Source organism: Anabrus simplex, chromosome 2, assembly GCF_040414725.1.
Source record: "Anabrus simplex isolate iqAnaSimp1 chromosome 2, ASM4041472v1, whole genome shotgun sequence".
NCBI classification, from domain to species: domain Eukaryota; kingdom Metazoa; phylum Arthropoda; class Insecta; order Orthoptera; family Tettigoniidae; genus Anabrus; species Anabrus simplex.
In genome coordinates, this window is record NC_090266.1 from 902,066,288 (window position 1) to 902,085,270 (window position 18,983).

An 18,983-nucleotide genomic window follows, 5' to 3' on the forward strand; every position below is an offset into this window, starting at 1 on the left:
TTTGAAGAATTTTAGTATGCATAAGTTTGTTCTTTGTTAAATTTCTTTCAGTCGTGGTTTAGGTTGGCTGTATAACCCTTCTCTTTCCGCCAGTTTTGAATTCGACCAATGAGTAATTTTTGTAATTAATTTTCCACCAATCCTAGATGTCTTCTTCAGTTTTGACTTGTAATGTTTTGGCCGTCCAATAAAATGCTTGTGGGCGGGTGTTATCATTCATGAAAGGTCTCGAATGTTCCACGAGGGTATATAAACTGCTGATTTTCGGGTCTCTGCGCCACATCAGTAACATCTATCATTGTGTAAATTATGTAGCAGGGGGCGGGAAGCGCCTCTTTCGTCGGGCAGCGGTTCATCAATAAGGTAATAGCCTTTTAATAACTTATTTTCTTGCCAGCTCAGCACTTTAACTCTCGGGGCAGGTTCGATACCTTTTATCATGTAACTTCCTCTAAAATGTAATAGACTCTTGGTATAAATTCTATCTCTTTAAACTACAAATTGGCATAGAGAGTGCCTAACCCTCGCGAGCTCCCTTTCATATTGTTTTTGAGGTGACTACGTTTTCTCGACCATTTTTCTTCGTTTCGTAATGTAATAAGTTTTCGTATCGTATCACCTCTTTAGTATGGGATTAGCCCTTGCATATGCGGCCTAGTGCCAAATAGGTTTTAAATAAAATGTATTAGGAGTGCAAGGACGCCTCCTCTCAAGTTGGTATTTTGGAGGCCATGTAATTGTCTTGTTTCTTTATTGAGTAGGCCTCAGTAGGTTGGGTATTTTTACCCCTGTTTTCATGTGCTGGGAGGTCAGCTTGAAGGTGGAGTTTGGTGTGGCCTTTGATAGGCTTGAACTTTAAGAGCGGGTTGCTCTTTCTTAACATTTTGATTTCTGTGTGCCTCGAGCAGGCTTTACTGAGTAATAGGGAGCAAGAGCTCCTGGGCATGATTGGGGTTTTCTGCCCCGTTGTCAAACCTGGTATCTGGCTAAAGTTGGGCTAATTGCTCAAGAATTATGTGTCTGGCTCTCGGAGCCCAGATCCTGTAACATTGTAATTGTACATTCTCGATTTGTTGCTAGGCTACTGAGTACCTGTTATATTTGTTATTTCTTGATCTTAAAAAGAAAATATAACCTTGTTAAATTTTAAATTAACTTTAATTTCGTATATTGAGACCTATTCATCCCAGCACCTTCTTTCACCTCTGCTAATCCACCAAACCACGGTAATAATAATAATAATAATAATAATAATAATAATAATAATAATAATAATAATAATAATAATAATAATAATAATAATAATGGCATATGGCATTCGGAGAGGCCTAGAGCAGATCTCTCTAGCTGACGTCCCATAGGCGACCTGCGCATCAGTGAGGATGGGGTCCTACCTAAAATATATTCTAATGTTGAGGACGGTGCAAATACCCAGCCCCCGATCCAGAAGAATTAACCATTGAAAGTTAAAATCATGCACTCGGCCTGAAATCTAACTCGGGACTCTTGGACAAAAGGCCAGTATGATAACCATTTAGCCATGCAGCCGGACAATCCTCCTGCTAACATTCATCAACTGACAGACGCTGTCATCCAAGAGTAGGATAATCTGGCCTAAAACAAGTTGGATTATTTGGTGCTGAGTATTCCTCGTCGTTTCCAAATACGCCTCAAGGCCCGAGGTGGTCAAACACGGTATTGATATAACACACAACGAAACACAAGTTTGTGTCCAAAATCCCACATCACCAACTTTGTGCTTTTGTTGCTTTTTAATACCTGACTGCATGAAGTTGTTTTTCCTTTCGCCACTGAACGATTACCTCATAAGGAACACCTGGGACGCGGCAGTTCGTGGCCAATGACACGACACCCTACAAGGTAACAACATCATGAGCAGCTCACATATAACTTGCCGACCTCTCCTCTGCACGTCAGTCGATAACATCCGGTAATGATTGGTAAACGTGACAACTTAAGGTTATTTGATCGCGAGCAGATAATTGGGACTCGGAGGTGTGGTGCCAGTGTCTCTACAATAGCCCTTCTTGTTGGCTGTTCCCGTACCACAATATCGAGGGTGTACCAAGAGTGGGGAAATCGAGGACAGACATCGATCAGACGATAGAACAGCGGTCGATGACGAGTGACTGTTCAGCGAGGCAAGCTTCGGAGTCACGACTGATTTCACAGCAACGACGCTCCACAGTGGAACATTCGGCTCTCCAGTACAGCAGCAAACTGGTGCGTCTGTTTCCACAATAACCGTGTGACGTTCCTTGCGTCGACTCGAGTTCGGGAGTCGTAGACTGACCCATCGTCGTCGCAAACAACGCAACACGTGGGCCAATGAATGGCATAAGTGGACCTTGAACGCATGTAAGATGATTGTCTAGAGAGAAGAATCCCGTTTCCTGCTACACCGTGCTGATGGTAGAGTCCGCATCTGACGTAAACAGTATGAGGTGGCCACCCTTGCTCTTACCGTGGGCGTCCGGGAGTGACGGTGGCATGGTCTGGGGAGCATTGTGTTAGTATGCCCTAGGGCCATAGGTCATCGAATCACATAGTTTCAGTGGAGAGGACAATAGAAACCCGTTTTCCTGGTGACACAAATGCAGATTGTCGGCTGTTTTTCCCGATAACAATGTCACTATTCCAACAGGATAGTGCACCGTGTCACTGCAGACTGGTTGGAGAAATATGACAACGAATTCTCCGTTCTTCCACGGTCCCGAAATTGCACGTACTGTAACCCCATCGAACACATCTGGGATATGCTAGAAAACTCTGTGAGGGCTGATCCTACGTCTCCACAAAGTGTGCGTCAACCACACGAGATGCTGCACCTGGCATGGCTTGGATTGGACATGGACTACGTGCGTCACCTTGTGGAAACTGTACCCCTACGTTTGCAAGGCGTGATCGCAGCGAAAGGAGACCAAACCGCTATTAGATAGCTGTTCCTAATAAAGTGATCGCTCAGTGTGTATACCCTTCGTAATACATAGTGTACGTGCGTAAACATAGCAAATTAAAAGGTACACAAAACAAAAATATGCAAAACTGGTTTGAGCACTCTACTATGAAGCAGCCCTTATTCATTTATTTAGTTTTTTCACCAGAAAATAAACTAACAATTTAAGACCAATGTTTCGCAATAATTCCTTTTCCGTATAGATCAGACCACATCCATACAGGTTAAGAAGAAGGTTCATACTCGTACTAACCATTACATATTAAAAAATAAGTGGAGAAGGTGCTCAGTAAGTAATTCATGTGATATTGTGTTATAGTTCTTCAACCCATTCTGGCCAAGTCTGAATTTCCTGGTACAAAGCTAAACCTGGACTCTTGGTTGCTATTAGTTGGCGATGCCCAAGTAGCTTGAAATCTTCAGATAGTTCGCCGAGTTCTACTCCACACTTCAATAAATTCTTCAATGCATCCAGTTGAATGCGTGATGGAATCTCATCTGAAACATGTATAGATAAATCTTGTCATACCATGATATCAAAATTATGTGCAAACATAGGCAAAATACGTGCCTGAGCGCTAGCAATTATTTTAGTCAGTGCATCCAAAACTGTGTACACCATGTATCGTAAAGTGCTACGGCACATGAACTCTCTCGCTCTCTCTCTCCCTCTCTCTTTCTCTCTCACTTGCTCACTCTCTAGCAATGTTGTCCAGGAAGTTATATGCCAAACACTTCCAGCGTACATCTACCTTTCAATCTGGCATTAGATTATTGAAGGGGTATTTCTATCATAGAATTACCACAATAATGTCAGAATTCCAGCATAACCTTGTAACTATTGAGTTCTTTGTATTAAATAATTTGCTTTCCGTCTATATGTTGAGAGTTTGAGAACTAATGTGTGTTTCGTGATTATGATAATTACAGTCAATGCAAAGACTCCAGTAGAGGAATTTATTCATTCTTGTATATTCCCGTACACAAAAAGGGATTGCCTAACAATTCTCCGTCCCCGAGTACAAGTGATACAGATAGGTAGGAGCACAATATCATAAAAATGTCTTGACTTGTTAATATACGGATATTTATCCACACTTCCCCGATATAAAGGTACATTTCCGTCCTTTGATACTAGTGTAAACGGTAATACTCACTACAAACTTCCCTAACCGCTCCTTGCCACTTTCCCAACACAATGAAACTACGCAAGCTTATGGCAAAGTGTGTATTGGATAAATGAACTGTATCTTAAAAATTAAGATAAGAAGGCTTTTTTGTGCGTGTGTGTGTTTTCAGAAGACCATAGCTCGGGACGAGGTACACTAGATTTGACGCTCATATCACAGTACGAGAATTATCTCGGTTTTGTGTCAAGTTGTGTAACTTTTACCAGTTCATGTTCAAATATTGTACAGTCAATCAAAAAAAGAATGAACTCATAGCACTGAATGTTCCTCGCATTAACTATTTTATCAGACATAATTTTAATTATTCTTTCTTTCTTTCTTTCTTTCTTTCTTAAACCATTTACCTTTCAGGGTTGGTTTTTCCCTCGGGCTTAGCGAGGTATCCAAACTCTACCGCCTCAAGTGCAGTGTCCTGGAACGCGAGCCTTTGAGTCGAGGGATACAACTGGGAAGGAGGACCAGTACCTCGCCCACGTGGGCCTCACCTGTTATGTTGAACGGGGGCCTTATGAGAGGAATGGGAAGATCAGAAGGTATATACAAGGAGAAGGGACGGATGCGGCCGTTGCCGCAAGTTAGGTACCATTCCGGCATTTGCCTGGAAGAGAAGTGGGAAAACACGGAAAACCACTTCGGGGAGGCTGAGGTGGGAATCGAAACCCCTCTACTCAGCTGAACTCCCAAGGATGAGTGGACCCCGTTCCAGCTCTCACACCACTTTTCAAATCTCGTGGCAAAGCCGGCAATCGAACCCGGGCCTCCGGGGGTGGCAGCTAATAACACCACAGAGGCGGACAATTTTAATTATTCCCAAAATATAATTCACCTGCCATGTACATACCTACAACACACATTAGATCTAGGCCCCCTGTAGGCTCATTTGTTTCTGAGAAAAGTGTACCTGCGAGGAACTTATAATGTCATGAACTCACTCCTTTTTTCTGAGACTGTACATTATTTCAGTTTTTAAAATTACTTACTATTTACTGATTAGAAGCGTTTTAACCTTAGCAGATATGCATCTCCATCGACAACCACCAATAAGAATCTGGCGAGCCGAACTTGTCCTCGGACACTCCCGGGACTAAAAGCCATACGTGATTTCATTTCATTACCAATAAGAACAAATTTGCCAAGAATTACACAGGTTGGTAAGCAACATATTTCAAACTCCTCGGATTTGATGAGATTAACACGCCACGTCCAGAAATATACCACTGATTTAGGCTTACTGCCACTCCAGAATACGAAGTCTCAGTTCTAAATATTTCAACCTCCTGTCTGGGAATCCAGCGTACGTCAGTTCCTTGAGCGCCTCGGCTAGGCATCCAACTTCACACGTGCATACATCTTAGATTTTGACACCATAGACATTACTCCAAATACTCTACAAATTTTGCAAACTGATTTTAATATGTTTTAAGAAATACTGAGGGTAAACTGCTCAAAGCAATCCAACTGTTGTTGCTAAATGGCATGTACATACTGTACATCTGGCAAGTTATTAAAAATCAGTGGCTTCCAGAGTGTACAGTTTGATATCAGTGAACTGATGCAGCAATACAAATGAGTATCATGTACTCTCTTGTCTGGTTTACGATTGCGTAGGGAGAATTGCATGAATAGCAGGGAGTAGTAACATATCGTACCCCAAATATCTGTGCAAACCTCACTGTAAAATCGTCGTGCGAATAAGGGAATACTTCATACTCGTTGGCATTATATGTCAAAACTGCACGAATTTCTGGTAGTCCTCATAATAAAGAAAATGCAATGAAATTAATGCTTAAACTTTCTAATTGTTCTGCGAAAATTTTCTCAAAATATTCGCAAGCTAATATGAAAAGCAGTAGTGTTCGGGAACATGGTTTTTCAGGTTCTTTTTTTTTCAGCATGCCTATTTCCAGATTCAAATGACTTACCTGAAAATTCTCCAATCAGTGCTATCCCCAATCCCTTTTTGTTAAAACCCTTTGTGTGGGCTCCAACTTTATGCCACCCTCGACCTTCATACACGTTACCATCACCGCCCACCACAAACCTGAAATGGGAAAAATGCCATCACTCTGTTATTTGCTGAAAAGGGCTACGTGATTATTTGAATATTTTACATAAGATCAACTCTGTAAGGAAAGACCACTTAATTATGCTTCGTTCCAAATTCTATTATTTTGAAAATTAATTCTAGGAGCAATGAAAGGTAAAAACGTTTTATTTGAGTTTGTGGTCAAGAATTTGTTAGATCATCCGAGAGTATCATACAAATCATATACAATGATTTTAGCCTCAGATATTTCTGTAACTACCGTGTTCTTGCCTATCTCAGTAGTGCAGTCATTTATTCGTTGTCCTTCCGTTCCCAAAAATAGCGGAATTGAACGCGGTTGAAGTCACCTGCCTCTGGTAGTGTAGAAAATTCCTAAGGGGTAAAATTCTGACACCCTGGCGTCTCTCAAAATCCAGGTGAGGCTAGACTAAATCCACGCTACATTTATTTAGACAGTAACTGAAATATAAACTTATTGTAGCTTTACTCCACTGTGAGGAGAAGGCTTATTACATACTCTAAACATCGTGTAACTCTAATGGTATAGATTGTAAATTGTAAAGTGGATCCCTTTACTGGTAACGTCAAGAAACTTTAGCCTTTTTACTGTGGTTTGGAGGCAGGCTTCTTTAACGTGAGTACTTCTACAATATGTATTGCTAATTTCAAGTATTTTTATTTGCAGTGTTATTGGCAATGAATTCACGGACTACAGCGAAATTAGACATAACATGTTGCGGAATTACACGGACCACTGCAGATTTGGCCGAAATATTACAATTAAGTGAATTAATTGAAAAATTAAATTATAGTATTGTCTTAAAGTACAAAAAAAGTATCTTGAGTGTCAGCTCTTCCAGTGCATAAAATATATAATCTTGATAACCAATCTCAAAATGCGCCATACTCCCAACTATGCCTGTCGAGCTTATAATATTAAAGGGACGTTAAACAAATAGCATATGGAGTAAGTTGGCTACGCGGTTTCTGTCACGTAGCTTTGAGCTTGCATTCCGGAAATGGTGGTTTCGAACCTCACTGTGGGCAGCACTGAAGATGGCTTTCCGTGGTTTCACGTTTTCACAGCAGACGAACTCTGAGACTGTACATTCATTACGGCCATGGTGGCTATCTTCACAGTCCATTCCTTTTCCTATGACATCGCCACCATAAAATCTGTCTGTGTCAGTGCGAAGTAAAAGAGATGGCAAAAAAATGCATTACTAATGTATTTTTATTCATTATTGATTCATAATGTCCGCCTCTGTGGTGTAGTGGTTAGCGTGATTAGCTGCCACCCCCGGAGGTCCAGGTTCGATTTCCAGCTCTGCCACGAAATTTGAAAAGTGGTGCGAGGGCTGGAACGGGGTCCACTCAGCCTCGGGAGGTCAACTGAGTAGAGGTGGGTTCGATTCCCACCTCAGCCATCCTGGAAGTGGTTTTCCGTGGTTTCCCACTTCTCCTCCAGGCAAATGCCGGGATGGTACCTAACTTAAGGCCACGGCCGATTCCTTCCCTCTTCCTTGTCTATCCCTTCCAATCTTCCCCATCCCCCGCAAGGCCCCTGTTCAGCATAGCAGGTGAGGCCGCCTGGGGGAGGTATTGGTCATTCTCCCCAGTTGTATCCCCCGACCAAGGGTCTGAAGCTCCAGGACACTGCCCTCGAGGCGGTAGAGTTGGGATCCCTCAATGAGTCCGAGGGAAAAACCGAACTTGGAGGGTAAACAGATGATGATGATGATGATGATGATGATGATGATGATGATGATTGATTCATAAAAAATTGTTCTTACTCTCTTCAGAAAAGATGCGTTATTAACTGATGTGAACTGCAGTTTTGTTATGTACTATATGCTGAAGTTGTTTGATTACTTGAATCTGAATTTTCTTTTCTCATTTCGTATAGTTTTGAGAAATAGTGCTCGTAAGATTCAATATCCTAAACCGCACTACTCAAAGTGGATAATACAAAACCATGAGGAGATACTATTTCATTTGCATATTAAGTAATGGTTGGTACTAGGCAAATTATTTTAGTTACTGGCCAGCAGCATTGCTTTTAAGGGGAATGTGGGGCACTGCTGAATTTTCTGTCTTTGTTAATTTTAACCTGATTTACATCAAATGTAGTGGGACAGGTTAAAATCGTCTAAATTAAGAAAAAATTAAAATGTTTAAACCTGAGCATTTACTTTCGGAATAATGGCCTTTTATTCTAAAAGTGGTCTTCTTTTCAAAATTTTCTAATTTCAGTTGTTTATTTTCTGCTTTTAAACTTAACTGCTAAGTTTAGGAAAATAAATTATCCGTAGTATTATATTTTTATTAATTAAAACTTACATTTTAACAGCATTTGTGTTAATAAGTGACACTGCATCTCAAACATAGTTGATTCTTTCCATGCGTTGATTCAAGGTATTTCTGAGAAATGTGTAACTAGTATAAGAATGGATAATATAAATTATGAATAACGTGCATGTGCACGTTTGTGCTAACTTTGGAGCTAATCATGTTGTAGATGCCTGGAGCATTTTGTTTTCTAGAACGAATTACTTTTGATAAAAAAAACAAAGCTGGAGTGGACCTGCCCAACCAAAGGGTCGCGAAGCTGTGATTAAAATTCCTGCATAGGAGCTTTACAAATGACCGAAAATATAAACGAAAGGGGTAACAACATGTGCCCCAGAGTTTGTTGTGTCAACCGGTACCAAAATCATATTTTTGATATGGTACCAGGAAAGCCTAGGTCCTGGTCCATAGTTATCAAAAGAAATATTGTTCCAGCATATAAGATCATCCGACGTACGAACATCTAAGTAAAAGAATGTTCCAGTATGTACCCGACTCCACGAGTGCGCTAGGCGGAGTCAAGTGACGTCACCTGTCGTTTAAAGCTCACCTCCACTAGAGATATTTCTCGAAAATATCTTTCTTTTCGCAAGTTTTCAACGCCTGTACCAATTTTAATGTAACAAACGCTAAATAGTAGCGGACGTCATGAAAATTAACCTCTATAAATTCCAAATTAATCCATCCTATGGTTGCTGAGTTACAATGATTTAAAATCTAACAGAAATTACGCACTCACGGTCACATGACCGAGAGAAACTACCCCTCCCAGCGCCAGCTATATATGCCACTGGGTCAAGGCTAACAAGTAGTTGTGTGTTGAGTTGAGTTCAGTTCATTGCAAGCAGTCCAGTCTAGCAGTGCAGTATGTGTATAAGGGAGAGGGGAGACTGGCCCTCACATAGTATGTTCGTGCAGTCTCGAAAACAGTACTTTTCATCGTGTTTCGCGGAGACGAAATTACGGGCTAGTAAATCGCCATCGTACTTGAGAAAAAAAAGACGTCGCACCGTAAGTAGTCTATTGTGCCGCGACTATGATATAACTTACAGACATTTCAAAGTATAACACGTACGAAATCAGTGAAGTTCGAAGTTATATATTGGACATTCACAACATGACGTGTGGACTTAATTAATTGCACACAATATTAAATTACCAACAGAAACTGTCGTGTACAGTAACTTTAACTATTCTAGAACTTATTTTCTAACATAGCACATCCTTGGAATATGTCTTTTTAATTATGTGCCATATTAGGACATGACGTGTTACAGTGATAAACTTAGTGAAAGTTAAGAACTTTTTCTAAAATAAGATAGTCCAATCAACATTAGAGAATCAGTGTTATCTATCAGGACAACGATTCAAAGACTGTGGTTAGAGACGGTCATGAGAAATATTACGTGTTTGCACTGTGTTGGACGTTCTCAGTGACAGTTTAAAATAGTGGGTTTTTTGCAACAAGGACTGTGATCACTCATTGGACGCCCTAAAATTAACATAGTATCTGTAAATACTACTTGCATGTTCCGTGTGTTAAGATCATTTCCACGAGCAGCAGAAATCTTCAGAAAATTCTACAAGATCCAACTACCTTCAACATCATTTCATCTGTGACGTCAACGTGGTTTCTTCGTGGAACTTCAAGTTCGAGTCATCATCCGCACTCGCGGAATGTTCCAGATTCTCATCAGTATTCGTAAGCCAAGTTTTTTAATAAGTGAGTAGTCACAAACTGACTTTCTTTCTTTTTCCTTTCTTACCAATCGTGAACAGTGGTTTACCCAGTGCTGCGTGTGACGATACTTCGTAGTTTTCCACCATTACTCAAAATTCATCTTTTAATGATAAATCTATTTTCAAAATCTATTTCACATAAGAAAGACTCTAGGAGTTTCAAGTGTTCTATGTTTCAAGGCTCACAAACTGAGAAACTCTCAACAGAAGTTCAAATTCTTATTTTCAATTATAAGTGTGTTCATGTCATGTCATAATACTTAGAAAGACTTTAGGTGAAAAACTGACTCTTTATGTTTTCGCAAAAGACTATTGGATCTGTGAGATTTATTTATTTTCACAAATTGCATTCAAGAAGATTTACGTTAACCCTTTTGATTTCAACAAATTATTTGCATTCTATATCGACATTGCAGGGTGGTGAATTGATTAACATTATTAATAAATTGTTTGAAAAAGGGTATAACCATCTATTATTCGCCCTGCGAGTCTATCCTGCCCTGTACCGGCTACAAAAACCAACTTCCACTACCTGAGATCCTTCTAGTAGTATAATGCAGGGAGTCGGCGGCCTCCTCCTCCTCCCGCGGGAAATTTGAATTCTGGCGGGAAATTTGAATTTTGGCGGGAGATTTGAATTTTGGCGCGAGATTTGAATTTGTAAACAAAGCCACGTGCTTTTTGACAGCTGTCATCGACAACAACGCATCGCTAACGTCACTGCTGCCATCTTGACGGGCCTAAACCTCAGTAGTGCCAACTTAACCTAACTAGCGCGAGGTAAACAAATCCACGTGTTTTTTGACAGCCACGTGCTTTTTGACAGAGAACAACGCATCGCTAACCTCAGTACTGCCATCTTGACGGGCCTAAACCTTAGTGGTACCAACTTAACCTAACTAGCCTGTGGTAAACAAAGCCACGTGCTTTTTGACAGCCACGTGCTTTTTGACAGCTGTCAACCGCCATCTTTAATCACCGTGCTGCCCTCTTTAGCTACTTACCTTTGAAATGTGGTGGCGGTAAATTCCACGTGCTTTACAAACCTATATGCTTTTCTGACAGCTGTCATCCGCCATCTTTAATCCAGAGAGAACAGTGCTGCCCTCTATGCGGAGGCGGCAAATTCCACGTGCTCTTGTTTGGAAGCAAATCAACATGCTTTTTTTGACAGCTGTCAACCGCCATCTTTAATCACCGTGCTGCCCTCTTTAGCTACTTACCTTTGAAATGTGGTGGCGGTAAATTCCACGTGCTTTACAAACCTATATGCTTTTCTGACAGCTGTCATCCACCATCTTTAATCCAGAGAGAACAGTGCTGCCCTCTATGTGTTGGCGGCAAATTCCACGTGCTCTTGTTTGGAAGCAAATCAACATGCTTTTTTGACAGCTGTCAACCGCCATCTTTAATCACCGTGCCGCCCTCTTTAACTACTTACCTTTGAAATGTGGTGGTGGTAAATTGTACGCGCTCTTGTTTGGAAACAAACCAGCAATTTCGTTAGCTGTCATCCGCCATCTTTAATGAACAGAGCACCGTGCTGCCCTCATGTGGGGCAATTTCGTTAGCTGTCATCCGCTCGCATACCCGCAGTGACGCATGTTTAGACTTGAACACACACATACTACTGTTCAAAACTTATTACAACTTGAACTGCATACTAGTGTTCGATGTTGTTGAACACTGCATTGTATAACTAGAATCGAGCACTGTTTAGAAAAAAAACAAAATATCTTCTCAACTTACTTACTAACTGCCCTTCTTCCTCTATCTAGCTACATCTCTATCGAACGTGCATTGCAAAAGCAAGAGTATTGGAAGTTTAGACTTGAACACATACTACCGTTTATAGTTCGATGTTGTTGAACACTGCATTGCAATCAAACACTGTTTAGAAAAAGAAAAAGAATTCTCTTCTCAACATGAGCTAGACAATAACATACTTACGAATCTGCTCATCACCTTCTTTCTTGCTTTTCTTCTTTGAGTAATAAACAAAAACTCTATCTTGCAAATAAGGAGCGGGTGGAAGGTAATACCTAACCTAAAATAAAAGAATATGCCAATTCTACATTATTTATTTACATCTTGTATGTACAAGTTTTATCTCGAATCGCTTTACCCTAGTGATGTTTGCGTACTTCTCGATGCAATTCTTGTATGTACAAGTTTAAACTTGCCGTACTACGCTCTCAGCGTACCTCTCCCTACAATATGTACAGTGAATTGTGATGTAAGACAGCGTAACGTAAGTACACACCTCTAGCATAATGTTTACACACACACACATCTGCTTTATGTAAAGTAGTACCTATCAATACTACTATGCCCCCAGGCTAGAGTGTTGGTAGAATTTGGAATGACAAACCGTTTACAATCATCGCTATTAAGGGCTACCTTACTAATTAAATGAGTGTACAACTGGTGCTTCTTGCTTCTAATGACAGACATTTGCTTATGCAAAGCAGGTGGATTACTTTTAATGCAATTGTTATAGTTTTCAAAACTTACCTGATTCTGAACGACATTCTTTTTAACCCCCTTCAATCTCTTTATTTGTAATTCATTTAAGAGTTTTATGCAATATGACTTGGATTTAGTACCTACAAATGAATCGATAATATTCCCAGCACATTCATCTTTCATTTTACCTAGAACCTTTTTGTTCACTAGCGGTAGATGATATTGATTATTTGCAGGATAGTTACTTGTATCAAACCTACCCAAGTCTGGCTTTATATCATTGTAATAGTCATCAGTTTTGATTTGATAAATAAACGAATCGGTATCTGTGTAGAGCAATTGCGCATTATGCGCGTACTTCTTCATCATATAATCGTAATGGAATTCATACATGAGTGTTTTAGCCAATTCAAGTAATGCAAAGCCGACGTAGGTAGGTTTGTCATACTTAACCTTAACACGATTCATCTGTATAATAACTAAATTCTCATGTATGATGGTGCAGCTGTGGAAATTTGGTTTACTTATTAAATAGTTAGCACCATACCTTTTCTTAATATTCTCTCAGTTTGTAATCAATTTTACATCAACGCGTTTGTCAATATTTTCCATAGTCTTACCAAACACACTGTTATTCATGAGCTTGTAGAAATCTTTTTCAAACTCGTTAAGCGCATTCATTCTTAAATTATTGTTCAGATCGATATATGGCTTTAGCCACGGTGACTGATTAAATTCTAGTACGCGGTGAATTTTGGATAACTTCAAACCATGCTGCAAACACTGTTTTAAATTTCGGTAATGAATGATATACTTAGATTTATCGCATAAATTAGCAATGAGCATTTTCGTCGTTGATGCGATGTACGGGGGCTTCATATTTTCAGGGCAGAACGGTAAGTCATTATGAGAAGTGTGTAACTCTTTAGGATACTGTAAGTCAACTTCGAGGAAATAGCCTTTATCAGCTTCATCGCCTAGGGCGTGCAGCTGTAAAGCATCAATTTCGCACTGCGTTAGCCAGCGGAAACCACTCACCGGTAGATGCAGACTCATCTCCCACCCATACTGATTATTAGCATCGAGATAAACGATATACTGAGATTCCTGACTAGAATCGAAACTCGGCATGTGCTTATTATTTGCCTTGGAATACCGCCCGCTGCACTGACTTAGACCACCTCGAATAGATGATTTTATAAAGTGCACCATATCAATATCAGTTAGCAGTTCCAAATTCACCTGCGTGTATTTTAACATCGCGTCCCAACTTAACCCAGGCGCAGTAAAATACTGACATGGGTCAAGGCTGTAGGTTTTCTTGCAAACAAAGCGAAAATTTTCAAAAACATCAGCTAACAAAAGTACATCTGTCTTTAAATATAAATCGGAATATTCACCCAGCGTTTGAATGTGGAACTGCTCCCAGATATGTTGTGTATGTAAATAGTCATCATCACTAATATCTGCTGAATTCAGCGAGCTGTAAAAGGATTATTTCGATGGTAAGGCACGTTCTTCGAGGCGTTCTAAGCAGTCGAGATATTCATAACAAAAAACACCCTTACGCCGAAGTAAATGAAACTGCGCTTCTTTGGGAAAAACGCTTCGAATTTCCGTAAATTGTTCAGGCTGTAAATGACTAGAAAGTTTATCGAGGCTACTCGCCATAAAGCGAAACGAGTCAAGGAATCTCAGTTTTATAGAATGCTCAGCATCTACTTTTACAGACTTTGCAAACTCAATGTACCGCTCTTTATTCTGAAGGATTATATCTACTTTTTCATCTGAAGCTCCAAATTGTGAAATGATGAAATGAGAGTCGTAACCAGATAAGTTATGAAAAATTACAGTGATAAATTTAGGAACTCTATACTTAAGATTACAGCTATAATGAGCGGCACATCTGTAGAAACCAGTTAAATGATCATGATCAATAACTTTAGGGTCATTTTCGGAAAATCCCCCATCACAAATGCTACACTTTGTAGCACGTTCATGATCATTTAACTGAATTTCGGTGAGTGGCTTCATAGGAATATTACTATTTAGAATATGACCAAGACGAACTGCATCACTTTCAAGTCTTTCTAAAAATACTTTAGCAGCATCATGTCCTCGATACAGCTCTAACTTGTTAAGCGTACTATCGTAACTACACTTGATGTAATACGCGAAGCTATACGGGACATGCATGTGCGTAGTATTAGTGAAAGAGTTGTCAGGATTAGGTGAGCATGTGTTGCATGGCGTGAGGATGGCTTCAAAGTCTGCATAAATCACGAACGGTACCCACATCTGCTTGTGAAAATTTGTAAATTTTAAAACATTATTGCCTGTAGTAGGTATCTCTGTACGTACATGATTGCAGTCATTCTTGGAATGCTTCGTTAACTGATCTTCAGCTCTAAAATACTGCAAGCATCCATCACATAGCCACTTTTTACACCTTTCTTTGGATAACTGACTACCAACAAGTCTACTCAGATTTTTAATCCAGCAAAAGTGGTTATTTTCACTGTTTTCTATATAGAGTAAGTTAACATGAGTACTCTTCTTATGACATGTATAATACAGAGGACCTACTACAGACTTTTTCTCTACACCATACACATTAATGCTAATGCTATTTAGTTCCTCAAAGCGCTTAATATCTTTTAACTGCACAGGAAATTCTATACTATCGAAATTTAGTTGCGTTGAATAGTGTGGATACGATGATGTTCTCTTAGCTACGTCGATTTCGCAGGATTTAAATCCGACATCACCGCCCATGCAAAACATGCTTCATCATTGTTTTGGATGTTTACAACAGCTTCTTTTCGCTGAATCCATGTCGGCAGCTCGATGTACGATGAACCTCGCATGGGATTGTACTTATTGATGTTAACTTCTAGATACATTATTTCAACTAAAGCCCACCCTGATTCCTTTTCCTGAAATTCCTCGCTCTTAGTTGAAATAATGTTAGAGACATCCCTAAGTACATCACCAAAATTAGTCGACTGACTTATGACAAAATTCTTCGTATTAAATGATTTAATGTCCGTTATTTCGGATTCATCCGTGCTTTTAATGTACAAGGCGAAAAGTTCAAAATTAACTTTAAATAAATTATGATTGGACAAAGATTTAGCAAGAAGCTGTTGTACATCCGGTTGAACGCAATTTAAAAAGTTTGAAGTGCTCTGAAACTTTTGACTAGTGCGAATTCTGTAACTAGCAATCCTACTTTTAAATGCTGTATTAATTTCCTCGATGTTTGCGTTACTACCACTTCTACATGCATTATTTTTATGTGCATTACTCCGTAAGTGTCCCTGAAAATGCGAAGATGGTACATCGGTGTTACAGTACTCGCAGTGAATAGTTTGAAGTTCATTTTTCCTAGGTTTTTTACTACTAGTACTTTCTACAGCTACATCAGTAGCTGCACGCTTTTTCCCTACTACTACCTGAGGGCAAGTAGATATTTGATGTACCTCTACTAAGTGAGCCTCGTATCGCTCTACGTTAGCGAAATACACACTACAAACTTTACATAAAGCAGATGTTATGCTAGGGTGTTTTGATTTCATATGGCGCATGAAGTTATCTCGCCTTGTAAACGTTACATTACATTCCTCGCAGCAGGGGAACATCTGAAAAGAGAACGACCGATAGAGATTAGGCGAAAGTTACGATGTTCGGAAGAAACCAAGTTTCAACGTATAGAGGTCGGACATGGCTGTGAGTTTGAAATTATAAGATTAACCTCTTCTATAGCATGAGGATTGAAGAGAACGACTATTTATGAATAGACTAAAGTTACGATGTTTTAGAAGAAACCAAGTTTCAGCCTGTTGAGGTCAGACATAGCTATGTGTGTGTTTGAAATTATAAAATTAACCTAGCCTATAGCATGAGGATTGAAGAGAACGACTATTTATCAATAGACTAAAGTTACGATGTTCGGAAGAAACCAAGTTTCAATGCATAGAGGTCGGACATTGCTGTGAGTTTGAAATTATAAGATTAACCTCGTCTATAGCATGAGGATTGAAGAGAACAACTATTTATGATTAGCTTAAAGTTAAGATGTTCGGAAGAAACCAAGTTTCAACGTATAGAGGTCGGACATTGCTGTGAGTTTGAAATTATAAGATTAACCTCTTCTATGACATGCAGATTAAAGAACATAACTATTTATCAATAGACTAAAGTTACGATGTTCGGAAGAAACCAAGTTTCAATGTATAGAGGTCAGACATAGCTATGTGTGTGTTTGAAATTATAAGATTAACCTCATCTATGGCATGAGGATTGAAGAGAACAACTATTTATGATTAGCTTAAAGTTACGATGTTCGGAAGAAACCAAGTTTCGGCCTGTTGAGAACAGACATAGCTATGTGTGTGTTTGAAATCATAAGATTAACCTCTTCTATGACATGCAGATTAAAGAAAATAACTATTTATCAATAGACTAAAGTTACGATGTTTTAGAATAAACCAAGTTTCAGCCTGTTGAGGACAGACATAGCTATGTGTGCGTGTTTGAAATTATAAGATTAACCTCGTCTATAGCATGAGGATTGAGGAGAACAACTATTTATGATTAGCTTAAAGTTACCATGTTTTAGAAGAAACCAAGTTTCAGCCTGTTGAGAACAGACATAGCTATGTGTGTGTTTGAAATTATAAAATTAACCTCGTCTATATTATGAGGATTGAAGAGAACGACTATTTATCAATAGTCTAAAGTTACGATGTTTTAGAAGAAACCAAGTTTCAGCCTGTTGAGGACAGACATAGCTATGTGTGCGTGTTTGAAATTATAAGATTAACCTCGTCTATAGCATGAGGATTGAAGAGAACAACTATTTATAATTAGCTTAAAGTTACGATGTTTTAGAAGAAACCAAGTTTCAGCCTGTTGAGGACAGACATAGCTATGTGCGCGTGTTTGAAATTATAAGATTAACCTCGTCTATAGCATGAGGATTCAAGAGAACAACTATTTATGATTAGCTTAAAGTTACGATGTTCGGAAGAAACCAAGTTTCGGCCTGTTGAGGACAGACATAGCTATGTGTGTGTTTGAAATTATAAAATTAACCTCGTCTATAGTATGAGGATTGAAGAGAACGACTATTTATCAATAGTCTAAAGTTACGATGTTTTAGAAGAAACCAAGTTTCAGCCTGTTGAGGACAGACATAGCTATGTGTGCGTGTTTGAAATTATAAGATTAACCTCGTCTATAGCATGAGGATTGAAGAGAACAACTATTTATAATTAGCTTAAAGTTACGATGTTTTAGAAGAAACCAAGTTTCAGCCTGTTGAGGACAGACATAGCTATGTGTGCGTGTTTGAAATTATAAGATTAACCTCGTCTATAGCATGAGGATTCAAGAGAACAACTATTTATGATTAGCTTAAAGTTACGATGTTCGGAAGAAACCAAGTTTCGGCCTGTTGAGGACAGACATAGGTATGTGTGTGTTTGAAATTATAAAATTAACCTCGTCTATAGTATGAGGATTGAAGAGAACGACTATTTATCAATAGTCTAAAGTTACGATGTTTTAGAAGAAACCAAGTTTCAGCCTGTTGAGGTCAGACATAGCTATGTGTGTGTGTGTGTGTGTGTGTGTGTTTGAAATTATAAAATTAACCTCGTCTATAGCATGAGGATTGAAGAGAACGACTATTTATCAAGAGACTAAAGTTACGATGTTTTAGAAGAAACCAAGTTTCAGCCTGTTGAGGACAGACATAGCTATGTGTGCGTGTTTGAAATTATAAGATTAACCTCGTCTATAGCATGAGGATTGAAGAGAACGACTATTTATCAATAGACTAAAGTTACGATGTTTTAGAAGAAACCAAGTTTCAGCCTGTTGAGGACAGACATAGCTATGTGTGCGTGTTTGAAATTATAAGATTAACCTCGTCTATAGCATGAGGATTGAAGAGAACAACTATTTATGATTAGCTTAAAGTTACGATGTTTTAGAAGAAACCAAGTTTCAGCCTGTTGAGGACAGACATAGCTATGTGTGCGTGTTTGAAATTATAAGATTAACCTCGTCTATAGCATGAGGATTGAAGAGAACAACTATTTATGATTAGCTTAAAGTTACGATGTTCGGAAGAAACCAAGTTTCAACGAATAGAGGTCAGACATACCTTAAAATCTTCGCACTGCAGACTGTTACTCGGATGAATAAA

General features: G+C 39.2%; 1 protein-coding gene across 1 annotated transcript in view; it reads right to left on the reverse strand.

Moving 5' to 3' along the window:
- Window positions 1-3,090: 3,090 nt before the first annotated feature.
- LOC136863728 (peptidoglycan recognition protein) overlaps window positions 3,091-18,983 on the reverse strand; it is a 72,303-nt gene continuing 56,410 nt past the window's right edge. Inside the window, exons 4-5 of the mRNA XM_067140084.2 lie at window positions 6,090-6,208; window positions 3,091-3,475 (exon numbers count right to left, since the gene is read on the reverse strand). Of these exons, the coding sequence (XP_066996185.2) occupies window positions 3,291-3,475; window positions 6,090-6,208 (304 nt within the window). The 3' untranslated portion in view covers window positions 3,091-3,290. The remainder of the gene's footprint in view (window positions 3,476-6,089; window positions 6,209-18,983) is intronic.